General features: G+C 48.5%; 1 protein-coding gene across 6 annotated transcripts in view; it reads right to left on the bottom strand.

Moving 5' to 3' along the window:
- HIP1 (huntingtin interacting protein 1) overlaps window positions 1-23,995 on the bottom strand; it is a 164,603-nt gene that overhangs the window by 87,206 nt on the left and 53,402 nt on the right. For 2 of the 6 annotated variants that reach the window (XR_012122198.1, XM_017654512.3), the window contains exon 1: window positions 1,937-2,106. The exons of 3 other annotated variants lie outside the window; for them this stretch is intronic. Coding sequence is in view for 2 of the 3 variants with exons in the window: in XM_017654512.3 (XP_017510001.3) it covers window positions 1,937-1,954 (18 nt within the window). In the remaining variant the exon portion in view is untranslated. Of the gene's footprint in view, window positions 1-1,936; window positions 2,108-23,995 lie in introns of those variants that run through there. One more of the 6 variants, XM_073215182.1, reaches the window with a different exon arrangement.

Genomic DNA, 23,995 nt, shown 5'->3' with positions numbered 1-23,995 from the left:
ACACCACCCAATTTTGAGTCAGCCTAGTACCTTGTCCTCCATCTGAATTCTGCAGCCCAGCACCCCTTCTCACACCCCCACAGCCCCTGGACTACTGTGGCCTTCTGATGGGGACCTGCATTGACAGCTGTTAGGCTGGACTGTACCCTCTGACCCTCACCTAGATGCTAAGGGCCCTTAGGAGGAGGGAGGCTGTACATCATGTTTCTGTGCCTTTCACACCACACTTACTATAGAAATGGCAGGAGTTAAATAAATGCTGTTGAGTTAATGAGGGGGTGGAGGAAGGAAGGTGGCAGTGTCAGAAGTGATCCAGATCTCTATAAAGTCACAGGTCTCTGAACCCTTGTGCTGGTTCTCATAGACCAGGCTTTGGAAGGAATCTGAGCTCAGGGCCAGAAAGAAGCTTGGAGTGATCTGGCTTGGTGGCCACTGGACTAGAGTTTCAGGTCCCCCTTACTCCCCACCACAGCCCAGACAGATGACTTTGGTCTTGCTAAGGCACCTCTAGGAAAGGGCCAGCCACTGCTTGGTGGTCCACCTCCCCACCCCAACTGCTTCCTGGAGGAATTTTTTTGAGGGATAGTTCCAACAATGGCCAAAGTAAGTGTTTTCATGGTAGGCACATAATGAATGGTGGTCCAAACTGTTGACACTGCCCAGCCACAGGTGAGTAGGTGTCCTCATGTGAGGGTGGGAGTCAACACGGGCCCCATCCAGCCCCAGCCCCAGGGGCAGCAGTCAGTCAGTTGAGACTTTTCCTGCCATGGAAAACTCTCACCTGCTGCCTGCCCCACTGCCCCCTACCCAACACAAAATGCCATGAGTTGGCAGGGCCAGGAACTTATTAATCTGCTTTTTCCATAGACACAGCTACTTCAAAAGTACACTTTTTGAGGGAGAACTAGCTTAATTCTGTACACACACGAGGAATTCAAATTCTAGTACCTTCTCATCCCCAAGGTACACATAACCCAGACTCACCCCCTGCCCAAGACACACTGACACCTCCCAACCTAGTTCCTTTCCTCTGAAGCCCTGGGTCCCCACAAAAGGCAGACCATCATTGGGGGCGCTTTTCTAGCCTGACACACAGAGTCCTTAAAGGTTCTAAGGGTCTGGGAGCATGAACCCTGGCAGAAAGCAAGGGTCAGGGTGGTCATGATCTCGAGGGCACCCTTAATTTTCACTCAGAGTGTTAGCCTGCAGTTTCCAGGCTTCTAAATGCTCCCAGAGATCCCCTTCTTTCAAAGTCTCCCAAATCACATTCTGCTACCCACTGAGGGCTGCTTCTCAATCAGTCAATGAACAAGGTATTCGGCTCCTACTATGTTCCTGGGGGGTAGAGGGTTTCTCTGGGGAGAGTGCCGCCCCACCTCCCCAACCCCGTTTATCCTGCTCCCGACGCCAAGGCAGCAAGTAGTCCCCAAGTGTTAAATCTAGAAGTGCGTGCCCTACCCCCAATCTATCCCAAGGATCCCATTCTTGCCCCCTCACCTCCTAAGCAGGTTAAAGCCTCACTGCTCTCCCAGGCCACACCGATGCCCCCTGCCCACTGATTCAGCCCAAACTAATCTTCCCATAAATCTCAAATAGGTGTGCGAGCAAAGGGCCTCTGGAGAAAATCAGATGAGCCCTGCCTTCCCTCTACCAGGCTGATTTCGCAATTTGGAAGGCGAGCTCCACAGCGCACTCGCCGGCTCTAGCGAGCTCTCCCGGACACCCTGGCGGCAGCGCGGCGGGAAACCGGCAGCCCCATCCTGGTCCGCCGACCGCCTGGCCGGGCTGCCTCCTCCAGTATGCCCGGAGTTGGGGCCAACAGGCAGGATCAACACGCCAGAAACTTTCAATGGATCCAACCGCCGGGGAGGGGGAGGGAAGGGAGGAAGGCCAGGCACAGGGGAGGCTCCAGGGCAGAGCCCTGCTCTTCACTTACCATCTTGCTCACATCCATGACCGAGGCTGCGGGGCACCCCCCCACCCCTTGAGATCCCGCTTCCCCCAAATGCTGCTCCCGGTTAATCCAGCCCCGAGGGCTCCATACTGCGGGAAGAGCGACCGGCAGGGTCCCCGCGGACAGGGGAAGGCGGCGGCGGCAGGACCGAGGCTGGACCGGAGAAAGGAAGGGAAGGGGGAGGGGAGGCGGGAGGGGAGGGGGCCGGGCGCCGAGCCGCAGCGCGCACCGGGGGCGGGGGAGACGCGGCCCCGCGGGCGGGCGGCGCTGCCGAGCCCCTGGGCCGGGGAATCCCCAATTCAGCCGGGGCGCCCGTGGGTGGGGGACGCGCGGTTGGGGGGCGCCCAGTGGACGGATTCCCGGGGCCGCAGCGTGCGGCCCCGGCGTGATTTGAATAACAAAAGGCCGCTTTTTCCCGAGCCCAGGGGCCGGGATTGCCAGAGCCGAGAGCGCCGGGCCACCAGAAGGGTGTGCGCGTGTTTCTGTGGTTGGATTAGTGGACTCGGGAAGCGAGCGGGAGGAGGCCACTGAAAAGGAGCATGAGATGGTGGGGGGTGGGGGTGGGGCAGCAAGCGACATTCCAGTGGGGGCAGTGGGTCCGGGGGTCCCTCCCCACTTGGCTGCATTGGACAAAGGCGGAATTCAGAGCCAGTTATTTGCCTCCTGCAGCTAATCCGGAGGGGACGAGCGGATGAGTCTGGGGTCCGCAAACAGATGGGCGCTTAGAGGGAAGCGGCACAGGTATCTCCGTAAGGCTCTAAGAGGCCCCCTCAGTGCGCCCCAGAGCCAGGCCCTCCCGGAGCGAAGGAAACCGGCTTCTAACCGATGTCTGCCCTGAGCGCAGAGCACCTTTCTCTCAAGCCAGAATCTCTCCCATCTTTTCTATTCTTTACCCAATGCCTAGTGTGCCCTTGGAGAAATGGGAAGCAGCCACTCCTCTGTACAGGAGACATGGCTGGTGGTGGAAAGGACTCCTGGCGAGAACCCTCTTTTGGGGCACAGTGTTCAGAAAAGGCCAGGACACCCAAGTCTATGGATTGTACACGGGGTGCCTCAAATCCTCAAATGAGCAGGAAGGTTTGGAGCACACTGGAGTCAGCAGGGACCTGAGTCCACTTACACCAACCCTGCTTTAAACAGAGGTGAGGAAACTGAGGCCCAGAGAAGGGGAGTGATATGCCCCAGGTCACACCTGGTGTGTGTGTGTGGGGATTAGCAGAAACCTCAATAAGGACAGGTCAGCCCACAACAAAAAGCTTCCCAAGCTATTGTGGGGCACCCAGCTTCTAAAATCCTCTCCCGTGTACAGGTGAGGCAACCGGTCCACAACCCTGGCCCTCTGAGCCCACCAAGCGGGTCAAGAAGGCAACACTGGTAAGTCCCACATCCTGGCCCCAGGGCCAGCTGAGCTGCCTAGGACAGCCTTCTCCCCCTTCAAAGCTGAGTTCTCAATCTCCGAAAACGGGATTTTCTTAACATGCCTCCCTAGGGAAGATGATACAGATGACACAAAAGCAGAAGCGGAGGAATATAAGGGGCTTTCATTGTGCTGGCCATTTCCAGGCTCTGGAGCCCACTCAAGGGTCCCTCAGCTCCAGGTGAGGGATATCTGGCCCAGGTCTCTGTCTAGCCCTGGGTCTGGAAGGCAGACTGACACCCCCTCCCACCTATGCTGCTCCCAGCAAGCCCAGCTCTTCCTGCCCTCCCCCAGCCACAGGAAACCGGAGGGCTGCCCTGTCTGCTCTGGGTGCTGTATCCCACAGTCCCCTTGAGACAGGGACCATGGGCTTAGACAGGGTGGGGTGAGGGTCTCTGGAAAAAAACTAAGGAAGATAATCCATTGTGAGATCTGCTTTGGCCTGCTGGGGGGAGCCCAGCTTACTTTTCTGACTACCCAGGTGCTGCTTTTTTTCCTCTAGCCCTAAACAAATGATTTGTTGCAATTTGGGCAATGTAGCAAGCAACCCCAAAACAACATAGTAAAAACAGGAAAGATTCCATCTTAAAACCCAATTAGTTAAAAAGTAAGTTTCTTAAAAAACAGACAATAACAGCCTACCTTGGGAGCAAAGCAGGCAGCCTTGAATGATAAGCTTCCAGACTAGGAAGCTTCTTTCCTGGGAGGATATCAGAACAGTAAAATCTTGTAAATAACCAGGAAGACTAATAAACTTAATGTTTCTTCAAAGGAAAACATTTTGGGGCCACTTAGCAGGTATACATCCCTAGCCCTGTCTCTCAACTGCCTATAAAACCCCTAGACAATAACCCCCTGGGGGGCTCTCTTGTCCCCTTCCTGGCCTGAGCCAGGGAGCTCTGCTCTCCTGCTTTCTCTCTAAATAAAAGCCTCTGCCTTGCTCTCCTATCTTGAGTGTTTGCTAAATTCATTCTTGGCTCCATGAACGAGAACCTGGGCATCACCCTCTCCTGACTCATGTCCACAAGAGTGAACCCAAATGCAGTGGGAGGCAGGAGAGAAGCACACCACAGCTTTCTCATCCTTCAACACTGATCCCCAAGCTGGAAAGGGCTGGGTGAACCGGCAAGAGTCACCCAGTGCAGAAATGAGGTGTAGATTTTCTGTTGCCTGAGTAAATGTACTACCATCTTTTTTCTTTAAGGAAAAAAAAAAGATGGATAGATTTTAGGTTAAAAAAACATTCTGAACCCTTAGGCCTGGAGTTGATTAACGGGTCAAGGTTTCCCAATAGCTCTTGACACCTTAGCTGGAAAAGCCCATTTTATCATTGCCAACATGGGGATATGATGCCCAATTTGCACACAGGTGTTAAGGGTCAAATGAAACTTTCTCAAATTTACCTGCAGTAGGCTAAGTGAAAGCACTCAAAGATCCTAGTCCTTGGAACCTCATATATATACTACCTTATATGGCAAAGACTGTGTACATGTGATTTAGGTCAAGGATTCTGAGAAGAGAAGATCCTGGATTATCTGGGTAGACCCTAGATGCAATCACATGTATCCTTATGAGAGGGCAATTTGATACCAGAGAGGCAAGGCAGTGAACCACAGGGACAGTTTGGAAGATGCAGCCACAGCTAAGAAATGCCAGGAACCACCAGAAACTCAAAGAGGCAAGGAACAGATTCCTAGAGACTCTGAGGAGTGTGGCCCTATCCATATCTTGAGTCTGGCCCAATGATACTGTTTCCTCATCTGGCCTCCAGAGCTGTGAGAGGATAAATTTCTGTGGTTTTAGCCATTGGCTTTATGATAATTTGTTACAGCAAGCACAGGAAACTAACGCACTGCCCACAGGTCAGGGAGAGCTGGTGTCATTGCTCCTGACAAATGCCACCTCAGGGCTAGCCTTTGTCAGACTTCCTCATGGGGGAGCTGCTCCCAGGACAGCAGGAGAGGCCAGCCAGCAACAGGCCAGCTCCCCTGCATTTAGGTCAGTGCTCCGGCACATAAGTACCTATCTACATGCAAGCATGTATGTATATTCATACATGCACGCACACACACACACAGGGAAAGAGCAAATAACAGCTTCTTACAAGAGCATGGGCTCCTCTACCTTGGCCAACCACCACCCTGCCTGGCCCAGCCAGCACACAAGCACCTTCGGGAGTGCCTGCTGGCTACCACTCCTCTAGGGCAGACAGTTTCCAGTTTTGAGAAGAGGTAAAAAGGAGGGGCCTGCCAGGGGGTCCCCATTCCAGAGTGCTGGTGCCACAAAGCATAGCAGGGTCTCCAGTCACTGAGGAAGACATTTCTAGCCATGCTGCCATTGACAGAAGCAGTGTGAAACCGGCATGGTCACCATGAGGCCCCACGCCACTGGCTTGGGCCAGGAAGCCTCCTGACAAATTGGACAGAACGAGAAACAGTGAGTCCAGGAACCAGGCTGCTACTCTGTCCTTTCTTCACCAGTTCCCGACCACCATAACCAAACGCCTGCTGGGCCTTTCCACCTGCAGGAGTCTCAGTCCCACAGGCACCTCGGACTCAAGGAGTCTAAAAATTGATTTTTCTTTTCTGTTTTCCCCATCTGCTTCCTTGCATATGTCTTCTGTCTCAACTAATGGCTCTACCTCCACTTAGATGCTCAAGCTAGAAACTTCCAAGTCAGCCTTATTTCCTTCATTGACAAGCTCCCACCCCACCCCATCTAATCAGATCACAATGTTCATGCAGTTCTTTCTTGGAGACAACTTCCAATCTAGGTCTTCTTTTCTTTTCCGATCCTGTGCTACTTTCGACAATGGCCTAACTGGCCTCCCTGCCTCCAATCTCTTCCTGTCTAATACATCATCCAAACATCTAATTCCTACTCCCCACTAGCCCACCCCAAGTGGGAAAAAAAACCCTTAATGTGGCATTCAAGCTCCTACTAATCTGGCCTCATCAGCCTCCTTTCTAGTCCACCTCCTCTCTCTGTCAATGAGGTCCTGGCCCATCAAACTACTCACATGTACTCAGAATGTCCTGGAATGCCCTTCCCATTTCTTCAGCTTGAAGATTATTTCTCATGCTTCAGGACCCATCTCAGAGGTCACCTCTATGAAGCCACTGTTGACCCATCCAAACACCCGGGTCACTGGGGACTCCCTTCCCACAATGGACAGCCCTTGGGTACAATCTGCATGTCCTGGGCTCTCCCTGCTCACCTGTGAGCACCCTCAGCAGAGGCAGGGCCTCACTGGGCTGACATTCTGAGTGTCCTGCCCCTTACCTACTTACCTGTCCCAGTCAGAATTCCACACCTACATCACTGCCCCACCTTTAACAGCTAATGAGCCAAATGGACCCAGGAGGCCTACAGAGGCTATGTCCTTGGTAGAGAGTGACACCTACTGGACAACCGTGGTTCTGCAGCCTAGGCCTACAAATATGATGAGCCTTATAGAGTACCTGAGAGACGTGAGATTCTGTTAATTTCCACTTTAGGTTTAAACTAGAGTATTTCTAACAAAAGGGCCTTATGTAATGTGTGTTACTATGCTACCTCTAACAATAAGCATACACAGAGGACTGTAAGGGTTACAGAATGGCTTTTTGTCTACTAATTCATTAACCCTTAAAAAACGGGGATAAGGCAGATAGAAAAGCTATTATTATTAACAACACCTATTTTGCAGGTGTGGTGCTATAAGGGAAAGAGTGTACAACTGAAACCTGCAAAGGCAGAGATGGGGGAAGAGGTCCAAAGATTCTTTAGCTTTGTTTATAGTGTTTTAATATTTAATAATTCTTTTCATTTATTGAAATGTCATTACTCACATAATAATGATGGATATTAAAGACAAAAGAATAGGCTCTTGAGGCAGATCTCAAGTTGAATTCTGGCTCCATTATGTTCTAGATAAGGGCAAGTTCCTTAATCTCTCTGACTTTCTGTTTTCTGATCTGAAAAGCAGGGCTAATAAATATTATACCTTCCAGGGTTGAGGTGAGAATTACTCGAACCAATGCATATAAAGTACACAGCACAGCAGGAGGTGACCCCAGATGTGGCTCAACACAATTCATCTCTTGATGGCTAGTTCGATACATTCTAGATAATTTAAGCTTAAATCATTTAAGGAAAAAAAAACTACACCAAGCCAAGGATAACAGTTGTTCTGATTGAAGTGACAGTAAATAAATAGGTATATAGACATAAAAAATAAGTAACTAGAGCCACTGACCATACCCAACCGAGCAGCAGAGGACTTTCGCCATTAGCTGAGGTGCTCCTGCAAGGGAGCCATGGCCACAGGTGAGTGACAGCCCAGCATGACCAGTACTCCTGGTGCCTCCATCGTGGACCGTTCCCATAGGGCTCTTCTTAGGCAGAATGCAGCCTTTCTCAATGAGTGAGTCCCTTTGATTCCAGTTGGAAAAGCCTTCTGCTGCCTCATTGTAAGATTAAAAAGTTGGAAAGGAAAATGCCCTCCAGAAACACAAGAGTTCCTAGACCTAGAGTGTATCTCAGAATACCTGAAGGATACAGCATCCTGAGCAAGTGGGAAGGGGGGGGTGAATAATCATAACAACCGATAAGGTCTATTGAGCTCTTACCATGCACCAGCCACTATGACAAGCACTTTGCAACTGTGTCTTTTAGTCCCCACAACCCTGTATACTAAATGTCACTATTATTATCCTTATTTTACAGAGAAGGGAAGGAAGCCCAGAGGTCAAGTGACTTTCCCAGGGCCCCGCAGCAAATAGGCAGGGCAGCCAGAGTTGAAGGCAGGCAGTATTCCAGATCCCCAACTTGTAGCCCTCCTCTGGGTTCATGCTGAGTCATGCTGTGCAGTGTCCCCAGCACCTGGCACTGCCCTGCCTGTGGGATACCTGCCCTCACCAGGATGAGCAGGCAGTTTAAACTATGTGATTTTTAGTATGTATTCTTATTTATGGGGTTGCTTTTCTTCTAAAACCTTGTGAACAGTGGGTACAATGGTACAATGAATCTGCTGCCTTCCCTCCCTTCCCTAAGTGATCTGCATGAATTTCCAGAGCCAGGGCCTGGGCACCAGTGATTCAGATGCAGGGCCTGCTAGCTACCTCTTGGACTTCCATTCCATTGCTCTCCTGTGCCATGTGTGCCAAGATCAGTCCTAAGGAATGACTCCTTAAATATTTTAAGCATTTCCCCTAAACAGGCCTGTATATTAGAGATAATTTGCATCATCTCAAGTACCCCATATTCTGAAGTTAAACTAAGTATTGACTGTCAGACACCAGGTAGAAAGAAAACCACTGCAGTTTAGCAGGAAGCTGTAAGCAATGAACAAGAGAAATGTGGGCATGACAGAGAAAATCCCATAGCCAGAGGGGAATTAAGTGAAGTTTAAAGGCAAACAGAGAATGCAGATGGGAGACCCCAGAAAGTGCTAGGAAGTTATGCTAGAAAGGAGAGTGACCTGTTACATAGAGGCTAGATTCCCATTTTCTACAGGGATGCTGTAGGTTACACACAGGTTCAGCTTCCATTTCAATGTTTTCTTCTCAGAACTTTTCAGAAGGAGCTGCCAGGAAGTCTTCCTCTTGACCTGTTGAAGCAGACCTCTGATTTTACACAGAACTCAAGTTATTCACTTTCAATATACAAAATTCATTACGTAGGAACCCTCAGCAGTGTCCAGGTACTGGTAGTCATGGTAACTATAAAATATGAAGCTGAGGGGGCGGAGCCAAGATGGTGGCGTGAGTAGAGCAGGGGATATCTCCTCACAAAACCATATATATTTTTGAAAATTCCACAAATACAACTATCCCTAAAAGAGAGACCAGAAGATACATGACAACAGCCAGACAACATCTACACCTCCGAGAACCCAGCACCTCGGGAAGGGGGTAAGATACAAGCCACGGCCTGGTGGGACTCAAGTGCTCCACACCCCAGCTCCCGGCTGGAGGAGAGGAGCCGGAGCGGGGAGGGAGAGGGAGCCCAGGACTGCTAAACACCCAGGCCTAGCCATCCGCACTGGAGCGCAGACACATAGTGCGTGGGGTGCTGGACACTAGAGAAATGGGACAGTAAAACCTGCAAGTGGGTCCCCGTGGCCGGTGCCCCTGGGACAAAGAAAAGCGAATGCCCTTTGAAAGACTTAAAGGGACAGGGACCCCACAGCGGGACAGAAACATCCTAGGACACTTAGCCTAGCAGCTGGGAATCCCAGGGAACTCCAGTTGCCATAACCCCCTGGGCGGCAGCGCAGCTCAAAGGCCACTTACAGAGATAAACAGCCTCCTGCCCATTCCCGTCCAATGCCACTCCGCCATAGTGGAGCAGCAGCCTGATGCAGCAGGGCAGAAATTCTTTCACAGCGGCTGGGCAAGACTTAGAAACCCCAACTGCGCGCAGCTACCCAGCACAAGCCACTACGGGTTGCTGTTCTCCAGGAGAGGAAGGACACAACTAGCAAGAAGGGACGTTCTCCCAGCCAACACATGCACCAGCTTCCCTCAACTACCTCTAACACCATGAAAAGGCAGAAGAATTTGATCCAGACCAGACTAACCCAGACATCCTCCCCTGAGAAGGAATCTGGGGAGATAGACCTAACCAATCTCCCTGAAAAAGAATTCAAAATAAAGGTCATAACCATGCTGATGGAGCTGCAGAGAAATACGCAAGAGCTAAGGGATGAAGTCTGGAAGGAGATTACAGAAACTAAACAATCTCTGGAAGGATTTATAAGCAGAATGGATAAGATGCAAGAGGCCATTCACATAATAGAAATGAGAGAACAGGACAACATAGAAGCTGATGCAGAGAGAGATATAAGGATTTCCAGGAATGAATCAATATTAAGAGAACTCTGTGACCAATCCAAATAGAACAATATTCGCATTATAGGGATACCAAAAGAAGAAGAGAGATAAAACGGGATAGAAAGTGTATTTGAAGAAATAATTGCTGAAAACTTCCCCAAACTAGGGGAGGAAATAATTGTTCAGACCACAACGTACACAGAACTCCCAACAGAAGGGACCCAAGGAGGACAACACCAAGACACATAATAATTAAAATGGCAAAGATCAAGGACAAACACAGAGTTTTAGAGGCAGCTAGAGAGGAAAATGGTCACCTACAAAGGAAAACCCATCAGGTTATCAGATTTCTCAACAGAAACCTTACAAGCCAGAAGAGAATGGCATGATATATTTAACACAATGAAAGAGAAGGGCCTTGAACCAAGAATACTGTATCCAGCACGATTATCATTTAAATATGAAGGAGGGATTAAACAATTCCCAGACAAGCAAAAGTTGAGGGAATTTGCCTCCCACAAACCACCTCTACAGGGTATTTTAGACGGACTGCTCTAGATGGGAGCACTCCTAAGGCTAAACAGATGTCACCAGAGAAAATAAAATCACAGCAAAGAAAGCAGACCAACCAAAGACTAACTAAAGGCAAAAAATAAAATCAACTACCCACAAAAGCAGTTAAAGTAAACACAAAAGACCACAGAATAAAACAACCAACATATAAAGAATGGAGGAGGAGGAATAAGAAGGGAGAGAAATCAAGAATCACCAGACAGTGTTTACAATAGCTTAATAAGCGAGTTAAGTTAGACGGTAAGATACTAAAGAAGCTAACCTTGAACCTTTGGTAACCACGAATCTAAAGCCTGCAATGGCAATAAGTACATATCTTTCAATAATCACCCTAAATGTAAATGGACTAAATGCAACAATCAAAAGACACAGAGTAATAGAATGGATAAAAAAGCAAGACCCATCTATATGCTGCTTACAAGAGACTCACCTCAAACCCAAAGATATGCACAGACTAAAAGTAAAGGGATGGAAAAAGATATTCCATGCAAACAACAGGGAGAAAAAAGCAGATGTTGCAGTACTAGTAATCAGACAAAATAGACTTCAAAACAAAGAAAGTAACAAGAGATCAAGAAGGATATTGCATAATGATAAAGGGGTCAGTCCAACAAGAGGATATAACCATTATAAACATACATGTTCCCAATACAGGGGCACCAATATATGTGAAAAAAATACTAACAGAACTAAAGGAGGAAATAGAATGCAATGCATTCATTTTAGGAGACTTCAACACACCATTCACTCCAAAGGACAGATCCACCAGACAGAAAATACATAAGGACACAAAGGCACTGAACAACACACTAGAACAGATGGACCTAATAGACATCTATAGAACTCTACATCCAAAAGCAACAGAATACTCATTCTTCTCAAGTGCACATGGAACATTCTCCAGAATAGACCACATACTAGGCCACAAAAGAGCCTCAGTAAATTCAAAAAGATTGAAATTCTACCAACCAACTTTTCAGACCACAAAGGTATAAAACTAGAAATAAATTGTACGAAGAAAGCAAAAAGGCTCACAAACACATGGAGGCTTAACAACATCAACATCATCCATCACATCAACCAAATAAAGACAAAAACCACATGATCATCTCCATAGATGCTGAAAAAGCATTCGACAAAATTCAACATCCATTCATGATAAAAACTCTCAACAAAGTGGGTATAGAGGGCAAGTACCTCAACATAATAAAGGCCGTATATGATAAGCCCACAGCCAATATCATACTGAACAGAGAAAAGCTGAAAGCTTTTCCTCTGCTATTGGGAACAAGACAGGGATGCCCACTCTCCCCACTGTTATTCAACATAATACTGGAGGTCCTAGCCATGGCAATTAAACAAAACAAAGAAATACAACCAATCAAAATTGGTAAAGAAGTTAAACTGTCACTATTTGCAAATGACATGATATTGTATATTAAAAACTCTAAAGGCTCCACTCCAAAACTACTAGAACTGATATCGGAATACAGCAAAGTTGCAGGATACAAAATTAACACACAGAAATCTGTGGCTTTCCTATACACTAACAATGAATTAATAGAAAGAGAAATCAGGAGAACAATTCCATTCACAACTGCATCAAAAAGAATACAATACCTAGGAATAAACCTAACCAAGGAAGTGAAAGACCTATACCCTGAAAACTATAAGACACTCTTAAGAGAAATTAAAGACAACACTAACAAATGGAAACTCATCCCATGCTCTTGGCTAGAAAGAATTAATATCGTCAAAATGGCCATCCTGCCCAAAGCAATATACAGATTCGATGCAATCCCTATCAAATTACCAACAGCATTCTTCAACGAACTGGAATAAATAGTTCAAAAATTCATGTGGAAACACCAAAGACCCCAAATAGCCAAAGCAATCCTGAGAAGGAAGAATAAAGTGGGGGGGAATCTCACTCCCCAACTTCAAGCTCTACTACAAAGCCACAGTAATCAAGACGATTTGGTACTGGCACAAGAACAGAGCCACAGACCAGTGGAACAGAATAGACTCCAAACATTAACCCAAACATATATGGCCAATTAATATATGATAAAGGAGCCATGGACATACAATAGGGAAATGACAGTCTCTTCAACAGATGGTGCTGGCAAAACTGGACAGCTACATGTTAGAGAATGCAACTGGATCACTGTCTAACCCCATACACAAAAGTAAATTCGAAATGGATCAAAGACCTGAATGTAAGTCATGAAACCATAAAAGTCTTAGAAAAAATCATAGGCAAAAATCTCTTGGACATAAATATGAGCGACTTCTTCATGAACATATCTCCCCAGGCAAGGGAAACAAAAGCAAAAATGAACAAGTTGGGAGTATATCAAGCTGAAAAGCTTCTGTACAGCAAAGGACACCATCAATAGAACAAAAAGGTACCCTACAGTTTGGGAGAATATATTCATAAATGACAGATCTGATAAAGGGTTGACATCCAAAATATATAAAGAGCTCATGCACCTCAACAAACAAAAAGCAATTAATCCAATTAAAAAATGGGCAGAGGAGCTGAACAGACAGTTCTCCAAAGAAGAAATTCAGATGGCCAACAGACACATGAGAAGATGCTCCATATTGCTAGTTATCAGAGAAATGCAAATTAAAACCACAATGAGATATCACCTCACACCAGTAAGGATGGCCACCATCCAAAAGACAAACAGCAACAAATGTTGGCAAGGTTGTGGAGAAAGGGGAACCCTCCTACACTGCTGGTGGGAATGTAAATTAGTTCAACCACTGTGGAAAGCAGTATGGAGGTTCCTCAAAATGCTCAAAATAGACTTACCATTTGACCCAGGAATTCCACTTCTTGGAATTTACCCTAAGAATGCAGCACTCAAGTTTGAAAAAGACAGATGCACCCCTATGTTTATCGCAGCACTATTTACAATAGCCAAGAAATGGAAGCAACCTAAATGTCCATCAGTAGATGAATGGATAAAGAAGATGTGGTACATATATATATACACAATGGAATATTATTCAGCCATGAGAAGAAAACAAATCCTACCATTTGCAACAACATGGATGGAGCTAGAGGGTATGATGCTCAGTGAAATAAGCCAGGCAGAGAAAGACAAGTACCAAATGATTTCACTCATATGTGGAGTATAAGTATAAAGAAAAACTGAAGGAATAAAACAACAGCAGAACCACAGAACCCAAGAATGAACTAACAGTTAGCAAAGGGAAAGGGACTGGGGAGGATGGGTAGGAAGGGAGGGATAAGGGTGGGGAAAAAGAAAGGGGGTATTATGATTAGCATGTATCATTAGCATGTAGGGGTGGGCATGGGGAGGGCTGTGCAACACAGAGAAGACAAGTAGTGATTCTACAGCATCTTACTATGCTGATGGACAGTGACTTTAATGGGGTGGGGGCAGACTTGGTGAAGGAGGGAGCCTAGTAAACATAATGTTCTTCATGTAATTGTAGATTAATGATAACAAAATTTTTTAAAAAATGAAGCTGAGCAACTCTCCTGGGGAAGCCCCAGGCTGGCATGGGAGGCTGGTAGCACATACGTTCCAAATGTTTCTACCGAGCCCTGGGTCTCAGCTTTCTGAATGGCCACAGCTGTCCCTGAAGCCCCACCTTTTGTGGTCCTGAAGAGCCGGGCTGTTAGCTGCTTAACACCTCTGATCAGAATCCTGGGCTCTCGACACAGCCAAGTGCTGCACCCACAGAAACCGTTGGCCACCCTGTTGACTGGCTCACAGCTTTCCTCGCCCAGACCATCCATACAGGTGCTGATGTTACCAAGGCAGACCAAATGGAAGAATGGGTGATAATCTCCATAAATAATGAGCACTGAGCAGACACAGTGCCATAAAACCTAGCAAGGGCTCTGGTCTGGCCTCTGAGCCAGACACTCAGTAAGGGCTTAATTATTGAATTAAGATCACAGTGTGCTGTTGAGCCCTGATGAACATCTGCACAATGTTTTGCCCATCATGGAGTACTCAGGAGCAGGAACTCACCTGCACTATGCCAGGTGCTATACCCAGTGTTCTGCCTACATTGTCCTTTCTGATCCTCCCAGCTCACCATGCTCACTCTACAGACATGGATGTGGAGCTACAGAGAGGCTGGTGACCTCCCAAGATCCTACAGATGTGACCACTACACTCTGTCCACCTGCAGATCCTTGCTTTCCCCCCTTTCCAGCACTCACCTTCTCAGGGTAAACTTGGGCGTGGCAGGGGCTCAGATCACTGTCCACTGACAGACTACCAATCTTCTAGGGCAAGGTCACAGGAGCGTCTCCATCAGCTGGGACATGTCTGCCCCAGAGCACTCTCTGAGCACCACTGGGGTAGCAGAGCTGTTTCTGGGGACCCCTGGAAGCTGCTACATAAAGAAGAAATGAGATGAGGCCTGCAGTGCCATTTAGAGCTGGGAAAGGTCAAATGCTCTGAAATCATCTGGCCCCTTCCATGACAAAGGATGGCAAGGGGGCACATCCCCAGGAGCCCATGAGTGCAGCCCATTACATGTACCCTCCTGGTCAGAGAAGGTTGGGGGGACCGGGCTGCCTTCTTACTCTAAGTATGCATGAGCCCATATGCCTGAACCCTGGTTTTTTCATTCATGGACCTCAGAATCTAGAATTGTTTTTAGTCCTTATCTGTGGATCCCTTCAGGGCTTTAGCTGATGCAGTTAAGCCATCCCGGAATGTGCTTCCCTTCAGAGAAAATGGGTACACATAAAGGATGAATGAGTGTGTGTGTGCGTGTGTGTGTGTAACAATAGTTTCAAATCAAGAAAATCAGAATTGCATCCATTGTTCTCAGGCAACTCACAAGGACAAGATGGGCCAGGCAGTGCGAGGCAGTTACCAGGCCCCTACTGCCTGGCAGCCATGGGCTTGTCTTAACAGACAGGGACGGCACCAGGCCCTCATGTAGGAAGGTGCCATCAGCACTTCCATGGGCCACTTTACTTCTGTGCACTCCGAGGAAAGCAGTATATGAACAGGGTGGTGAAGGGAGACAGGAGGCCAGGAAGGTAGTGCAGGGCGTGTGCAGGAAGACAGGCTCCGGACAGACCACAGGTGGCAGTGTGACCCAGTGTGGACAGGGTACTAGGCCAAGTGCATTCTGGGCTGGAACTAGAGCCATCTCTCTGAGCAGATACATGGGGAGGGAGAGGGAGTTCCAGCTAGAACATTTAGGCTCACAGGGAGGCAACAGAAAGCCAGACTGGTCACTGGGGAGGAAGAGCTGAGTCTGGACTCAAGGGGTAAAGCAGGACTGAGTGCCTTCCACATTCAGAGCTCGGGCTGGAGCTGGCTGGAGCGTTTGGCCAGTGTCCTAGGAGTCTAGCAGCCGAGGGTGGGCCGAAGGGTGGCTCCTGGGCTGCCCCCAGCCTGTAGACTTTCTCATGCCCAGCTGTGTTTGAGGCCCCCTGGAAAGTAGTGCCTGGGAGGCTCCGGAGAGGAGCCAGGCTGGAAGCTGCAGGCTATCAGGGGCAACAGTGGCGAGCCAAGAAGACAGGAGCCTGCACTGCGGCCCGGCTCCAAGAAGGGAACGGGGAGAGGCAAGACCTGCTGCAGGGATGGAGGTGGGGCAGAGGAAGATCAGACCTGCTCTTGGGGACTGGGTGGAGGTGGTGCTGCTGGGAGCAGTCAGGACACTGGCTGGTTTCCCAGGGCGGTGTGGGGGAGCCTGGTCTGCACTGCCTTCAGTCTGCATTGTTGGTTGGCCATGTGCAGGGGCACGTTGCCGCCACACTGCAGCCTGGGCAGGGGGTCCAGAGACACAGGCTCAGGAGTCACCTGGGAGTCAAGGGAGGTAGTTGGGGGGCCTTTGGGACCCCCACTTGGTCCAGAGGACAAGAACCCAGGCCCAGGTGGAGGCAGCAGAGCTCTCAGAGGACAGACCCTTCTGCTGGCTATGGGCCCAGACACTTGTTTTTAAATCCCTTCAGGACCTTAAGTACAACTTTCAAACTGCTGTATTTCCTTCAGTGCTTATGAGACACTTCTTAATGAAGTCATAGAAAAGCGCTTTCAAAAGCTTCTAAGCCCTTGGAGTGTGGCCTAAATCCTCCCCCCACTCCTCCTCAATGGCAGAGCAAGCTTGAACACTGTTTACCGAGCCCGTGTCATGTAGGACAGTGCCAGGCACGGCAATGCCCACCTCTGAATTTGAAAAATCAGAAGTTAAGAAGCAAGGCAGAGGGTAGAGGAAAACAGGTTACTGCTGTCATGGTGGCTCCCAGGCCCAGCTGCACGCACCCATCACCTGGCAGGCCTGGGCCCCGCTGAAGGGATGCTGACGTGACTGGCACAAGGGAAGCCTGGGGGGATCAGCATTTTAAAGCTCCCAGGAGATGCTAATGAGCAGCCACAATTGGGGACACTGAGCAACCACAGGAGAGTTCAGGAGCCTCCTGGCTGAGGCTGAGGTGTGTGGGCAGCAAGGAAGTGTGGTACTTCCTCACCATTGCTCCTACACTGGGAATTTCCAAGCTTCCACCTGGAATTTTCCACCACTTGGCCAAAGGCTCAGTGTGAGTAGGGAACCTCTGAATTTTTGGCCCTTAGATTTCTTTCCCTTCCTCGCACTGTCCCCTCCCCAGCCCACCCCCTCATTAAACATGGGTGTCCGTAGGCCCTTTCTGCACATTTGACATCACAGAGGGAAGAGCCCCTGGGCATGGCTGAGCTACACGGAAATGCCTAGACCCACTGAGGAAGAAAAGTGGCCTGATCTTAGGATACCACTTTTAGCTGGCAGGTTCTGGGCAGCAAAGATCTGCTAGATTTCTAAAGCCTCTCCGGGCAGGCTGTGGGTGGCCAGTGAGGGTGAGGGGCCCATTGGAGGCAGCGAGACGGAAGGGAGCCACTCAGCCAGTCCCTGAGTCAGCAGACAGCTTGGAAACCTCCATGCAGGGGTGCAGGCTGCCAGAGCTCTCTGCCCTTGCCTGCCTGGCTCCTCCCTGGAGGCAGGAATTTTGGGCACCCTCAGATGGCCCAGCCCATTAACTGCCAGCCACTCACTGGCTCCTCCCCAGTAGGACAAGTCTGGGTATCTGTCTCCGCCCAGTTATCTCATAAGCAAAGACTTGTCCCAGGGAAGGAGGTATCAACTCAGATGTCTGTAGTGACCAACCACTGGCATTTCTGTGCTGGAGAGGGCGGCAGCCAGGCTAATTCCATGTTACTGCAGCCTTACAGGAAGTCAGCCTGGCCCAGCTGTCAACCAGCAATTTATGGGCCTTGGGAGCAGAAGGAAGGAGAGGAGGGTAGAGAAAGAAAACACAGCCCTCCCCCCACCCCCGCAAAAAAATCGATCTTGAGTTATTTTTAGATGGTTATTCATCCCACACATTTCTTCATATAAGAGTCACAACATAGGCTCTGTACAAAAACCATTCAGCAGGAGGTAGCTGCTCACATAGGAGGAAAGGGCCGGGGGGCATCTGTGAGCAGGGAGCCTTTGTGAGAAGAGATGAGACAGTCTTCAAGGACCCGACCACAGCAAAAATACTCCAGGATTCTGAAGGCCAACTAGGGAGGCTGAAGGAGGAGAGGCTGTTAAGTCAGAATCCTAGCCCAGGTTCAAGCTCTACTGCTAGCTTTTTCTTGCTATATGGCCTCAGGCAGGTCAGTCAACCTCTCTGTGCCTCAATATCCCCAACTATAAACAAAGCTAGTTCATGTATGTAAAACACTTAGAAGGACTCTTGGTACACTTAGTGTATGTATTAGCTGACGTTTTTATTAAAGCACCAACGTATGTCAATTGTTACTGTTCGTAATAAATTATCACTTAATAATCATCATTTAAAAATAACCATTAAAAACCATACTGATGTAGGACACAGTAGGAAGATAAAAGCCAGAGGAGGTCTGAGGGTGGAAAAGAGGTAAAGTCAGAGCAAGTTGTGTTCACAAGTCGCCGCCTGCCAAGGGGGGTGTCCAGGTGGCTCTGCTGCTTTGTAAATGCCAAGACACAGTTTTTCCTCCTGTGACAGCTTAATTCCCACTCTCGGGAGACGAAGCAAAGCTCAGAGGTGTGGGGTAATGTTAGTTGACTCTGAAGTCACCTACCTTGGTGTGATGGCTAATTATATGTGTCATGCTTATCAGGTGACAAGGCACCCAGATATTTGGCTAAACATTATTTCTGGGTGTGCCTGTGTGGGTGTTTCTGGACCAGATGAGCATTTGAATTGGCAGACTGAGCAAAGAAGACTGCCCTCCCCAGTGTGGGTGGACATCATTCAACACTGAGGGCCTGGACAGCAGGAAAGTGAGGAAAGGAGAATCCTGTTCTCTTTCTGCCTGCCTGAGCTAGGACACAGGTTCTCTCCTGCCCTCAGACTGGCACTGACACCATCAGCTACCCAATCCTAAGGCCTCGCACCATGGAATCGCACCACTGGCTGGCATGGGTCTCCAGCTTGCAGATGACTACATGAGCCAATTCCTTGTAATAAATCAGTACCTCCTCTCTACTGATATTGGTGTATGTGTTCTGTTTCTCTGGCTGCCCACTGAATCAGATCCGGGCCCCTCTAGAATCTAGCCTCTCTGCCAGCTGTCACTCATTGCATTGGCTGTCCCCAAGCAGCCCCTTTCCCAACCCACCTGCCTCGCTGCTCCTTCTGCCCTTGACACCCCTCTGATATTAACCCAATCCTTACTGACCTCACCCCTCTAGGTCCATCCAGTAAACCTTTATTGAGTGTCTACTGTGTGCATTGCACCAGGTACTCTGACTACTGAGAGGAACAAAGCCAGGGTCCCAGCCCTCAGATCATTTCGGGACATGGGGGCGTTACCTGCACAAGGAGATGCGTAGGGGTCCAAGGAGCACCAAGAAGGGCTGGGGTGGGCTCAGGGAGGAACAGAGGCCAGGGACACCTTCCTGCAGGAAGTGACAGACAAAGGTGTTCCAAGAGGGGCACACACGTGCAGGGAGAACATTCAGCAGGGCCTTGGCAGAGGAGGCCCCAGGAGAGGAGCTGGGCCCACAGCCCTCACTGCCTGTGGCCTTCAAGCGGCTGCCACAGGTTAAGGAGGTCTGAAGCCCACTATTTCCCACCCTGTTTACCTCCCTCAGGGTTGTTCCTTTGCTCTGAAATCCCCCCAGGCCGAGTGCCCAGCAGGCCTCAGCAGAGACTCTCAGGCCAGGGTCCACTTCTGTCATGGTACATGCTGGGCACAAAGATCTCCCCTCCAGACTCCCCAACTGCCACTTTGAGAAATCATTCAGAAACACACGCAGGTCAGCCCCTCCTCAAAAGACACCCACCCAAAGCTTTCAAGGGAAGATCCTGAAGGCCATCCTCTGGCTTGTTGCTCCCCCCAGCCTCATCCTGCAGGCCTTCTGCCACAGGGCCTTTGCACAAGCCAGCCCCACCTCTACAAGCCCGCGTCTGTCCCTCTCTGTTTCTCTCTCCCTAAAGAGACACACACATGCTTACCACCTCTTCTTCCCAGGCAGGGTTACCTTCCCCACAGCATTTCTTGCACATTTCTGTGTGGTGGGATTACCTGGACCCTTTAGGGCAGGAATCTGGTCTCATTCTAAGCCCAGCCCAGGGCAAGCAGTTCTTCCAAACTTTGAACGGAACTCTTGAAGCCTATGCACAGGAAAAATTCCACCATTCCTAAATATATGACATCAGTAGAGAGGACAATCCCTTTAATAAATGGCAACAGTATGGAGGCAAAGCTTATTTCATGTGCTAGAGAAAAGACTGTTAAATAACATATACGTCATTTGTATTCACTAGAAAACATGATTTGAGTAGTAAGGGTTTGGAAAAATCAACTGTGGACCTCAGTAAGCTGTGGCATTCCTGCCCTTCCCCCGGGCTGGGGTCACCTCTGTTTTGAGAATCTGCAATGAAGCAAGCCCTTGATAAGGCTGCTGTCCACAACTGCCAGACCTCCCTGCACACATCAAGCGTCTCACACACACACTGGCAGTGCAATCCAGGCGGCTTACACTCTGTGAGCCTGTTTCTCTGTCCATAAAATCGGTATAAAAATGCCACTCTCACAGGAGGTTGTTGCAAGGATGAAAGTAAGAGTAACATCTGTGAAAGCATTTGGGAGGTTATTATGCCCATAACGTTTTCTGACCCTCCAAAAAGCGAGCTCTCTTTCTTGATAAGTGTATTAATAAATAATAAAATCTGTGCTTGTGAGTACAACAGGTTTTATTATATAAAGTTTCTTGCCAACTTTCCTCCCATGAGCCTTGCCTGTTCCTCCCCTCGGCTGGCTCCTAGAACCTGGCTTGACAGGTACCCTGGTAACAGCAAGGATTCTGGATCTATTATACGTCACTGTGTGACCATGGTCCTTACCTGCCCTGAGCCTGTTTTCTCAAGATGATCAAGGGCCATGGAGAGGATTAAAAGTGATGACTGACATCCAGTGCATGGGATGGGAGCTCAGTGGCCTCAGCTCCTGGGATCCTTGGAGGGCTCCTGGGGACAGGGCTCAGAGACCAAACTGAAGAAGCAGACCTCTTTCTCCCAGTGGGGCCAAAGTGGGCCAAGCTGTCACCTGGCACCATTCCTAGTTGGACCTGGTATTGCAGACAGCCTGCTCACAGTCCCCCAACCCCAAAGTCCTGCAAGAAGAAGTTCGGAGGCCACAGCTTTTATTGTTCCTGGGAAGGGAGCAGCAGGGGGAGTACCCTGAATCTTCTCTCCTGGGCCCTCATACAGAAACCCCCCAAAATGGCTCCCCCCTCCTGGAGTTTCAAGCTGCTTCACTTACAAAGTACCTGGCCTGTTCTTTGTTCTTCAGTTTAAACTTTGATTTTCTCCTCAAAGCTGGAGATACTCCTTAAAATACAAGCTCTTCACCAGCACTTCTTGCTTTCTGTTAAAAAAAAGTCTAGAATTGGAGCCAGGAGAATGGGAGGGAGTCAGGACTGGGGACTTGCTGCTCTGACTGATGAAGCCAGGGCTTTTTTCTCTCTCCTGTTCACAGCTGAGTCCCAGCCTCCAGAACAGTGCCTGGCACAGAGCAGGCATTTGAATAATAACAGCTGAATGTGTGAATGAATGCATGCAAGAAATCATCTCACCCGTCTGCCAGGCCCTCTTCTGATTGCTGGGGCACATACAGGCTTCTGCAATCCCTAGCACCCGCAGGTGCCTTTGGCTTTCCAAAGGGCTTTTGCACCCAGATCTCATGTCTCAACACCTTATGAGGGCAACTGCCTTTACAGATGAGCCAAATGAGACAGAGAAACTAAGGGCTTGTCTAAGAGACAGAATTCATGTCTCTTGTTGGATTCTTTCACCAAATATGGCTGCAGGGTTTCTCCACAGCACCATACTGTTTCTTGCTGTCCTGATATACAGTCAGGAAAAATCTCCATCTTCCAGTGGTTGGAGTTCATCTGTCCATCCACACACCTGCCCAGGCCCACCTGTACTTAGTACAGGCCCTGTGCCAGGTTCTGGGCTTGGTTCCAGGGGAACCAGGGGAAGAGGGGTACCTGGGGGAGATAAACACAGAACTGGAGGCAGAGCAGGCCTCAGGGACAGGATTTCTACTAACAGTGAAGGAGATGCAACAACACTCAGCAGCCACTGTGGAAAAGAGTTTGGTGACTCCTCAAAAAATAAAGCACAGAATTTCCACAGGACACAGCAGTTCATGTCTAGCTATATACCCAAGAGAACTGAGAACAGGGACTCAAACAGGTGCCTGTACGCCAGCATTCACAGCTGCATCATTCACAATAGCCAGCAGGTGAGAACAACCCAAGTGTCAACAGATGAACAGGTGAACAAAGCGTGGTGTATGTGTACAATGGAATATTATTCAGTTGTAATAAGTAATGAAGTGGTGATGCACAACTCAGAGTAGATGAATCTTGAAAACATTATGCTAAGTAAAATAAGCCAGACACAAAAAGATAAACATTGTATGGTTCTATTTATATGAATATCCAGAATATGCGAATTCATAGAGACAGAAAGTAAGTTAGATGTTAACAGGGGACGGGAGAAGGAGGGACAAGGAGCTATTGTGTAATAAGCAGAGTTCCTGTTGAGGCTGATGAAAAACTTTGGAAATAGTGGTGACTGTTGCAAAACATTATGAATGCAATTACTGCCACTTGAAAATGGTTGAAAGGACAAGTTTTGCTTTATATATATTTTACCCCAATTAAAAAAAAAGTACAAACACACACAAAAGGTGACAGCAGGAGTGTGGGAGCAGACATGTGGACCAGTGATCAGCAGGTGTGAAAACAAAGCAGACCATTCAGGTGGCACCAACAGAATTGAAAAAGTTTTTTCACAGGGGGACAAATGAGAAGACCTTCTTATGCAAGATACAGGATGATGACACCATAATGCAACACATTTTTCCTGGGATGGTAACATTAACTAGACACTCTGGCAGATCTCATAAAATTTTAAATATACGTAAATGTACATATCCTCTAACCACTGCACGTCTATTCTAGAGAAATGCTCCGTGAGCCATGTTCAAGGGCATTCCTTGAAACACTGTTCCTAAGGCAGAAGTGAAAACAACTTTAATGTTCCCACAACCGCAGGCAACTGAAAACAACCAGGACAACTTTAATTCTGAGGAATATGATGCAGTCATTAAAAAGAATGAGGTTGATCTAAAAATGCTAGCAGAGGAAAGTGTCAAAACAAAAGGTAGAAAGGAAAAGAAAACCCATACCCTGGACCACTCCAAATGGATTTGCTTGCTGGCTTCCTAGCCTCTTCTTCATTTTCAAAGGATTCTGCAAAATACATACCCGCCCAGCTCCAGGATGACTCTGTATGATGCTGTCTGAAGAGCAGCAGACTTGTGATAAGGTCCTGGGATGTCCTACCCAGTAGGTAGTACATCTCCTCTGAGAGACAAAAAGTCTGAAAAGGGGTGTATCGGGGCTGGGGCACCAGTGTTCATGCATGTAGTGGGGCTGAGGGAGGGAAGGAGGCAGGTAAGAAGCCTATGGGAGTATGGGAGAATATATTTGTAAATGACATATCCGACAAGGGGTTAACACCCCAAATATATAAAGAACTCAACACGCCTCAACAACCAAAAAGCAAATAACCCTATTAAAAAATGGGCAGAGGATATGAACAGACACTTCTCCAAAAAAGAAATTCAGATGGCCAACAGGCACATGAAAAGATGCTCCACATCGCTAATTATCAGGGAAATGGAAATTAAAACCACAATGAGA

The sequence above is a fragment of the Manis javanica genome, chromosome 10 (genome assembly GCF_040802235.1).
Source record: "Manis javanica isolate MJ-LG chromosome 10, MJ_LKY, whole genome shotgun sequence".
In the NCBI taxonomy this organism is placed as follows: domain Eukaryota; kingdom Metazoa; phylum Chordata; class Mammalia; order Pholidota; family Manidae; genus Manis; species Manis javanica.
Note: the sequence above shows the minus strand (reverse complement) of the source record. Positions and strands in the feature narration are given on the sequence as shown.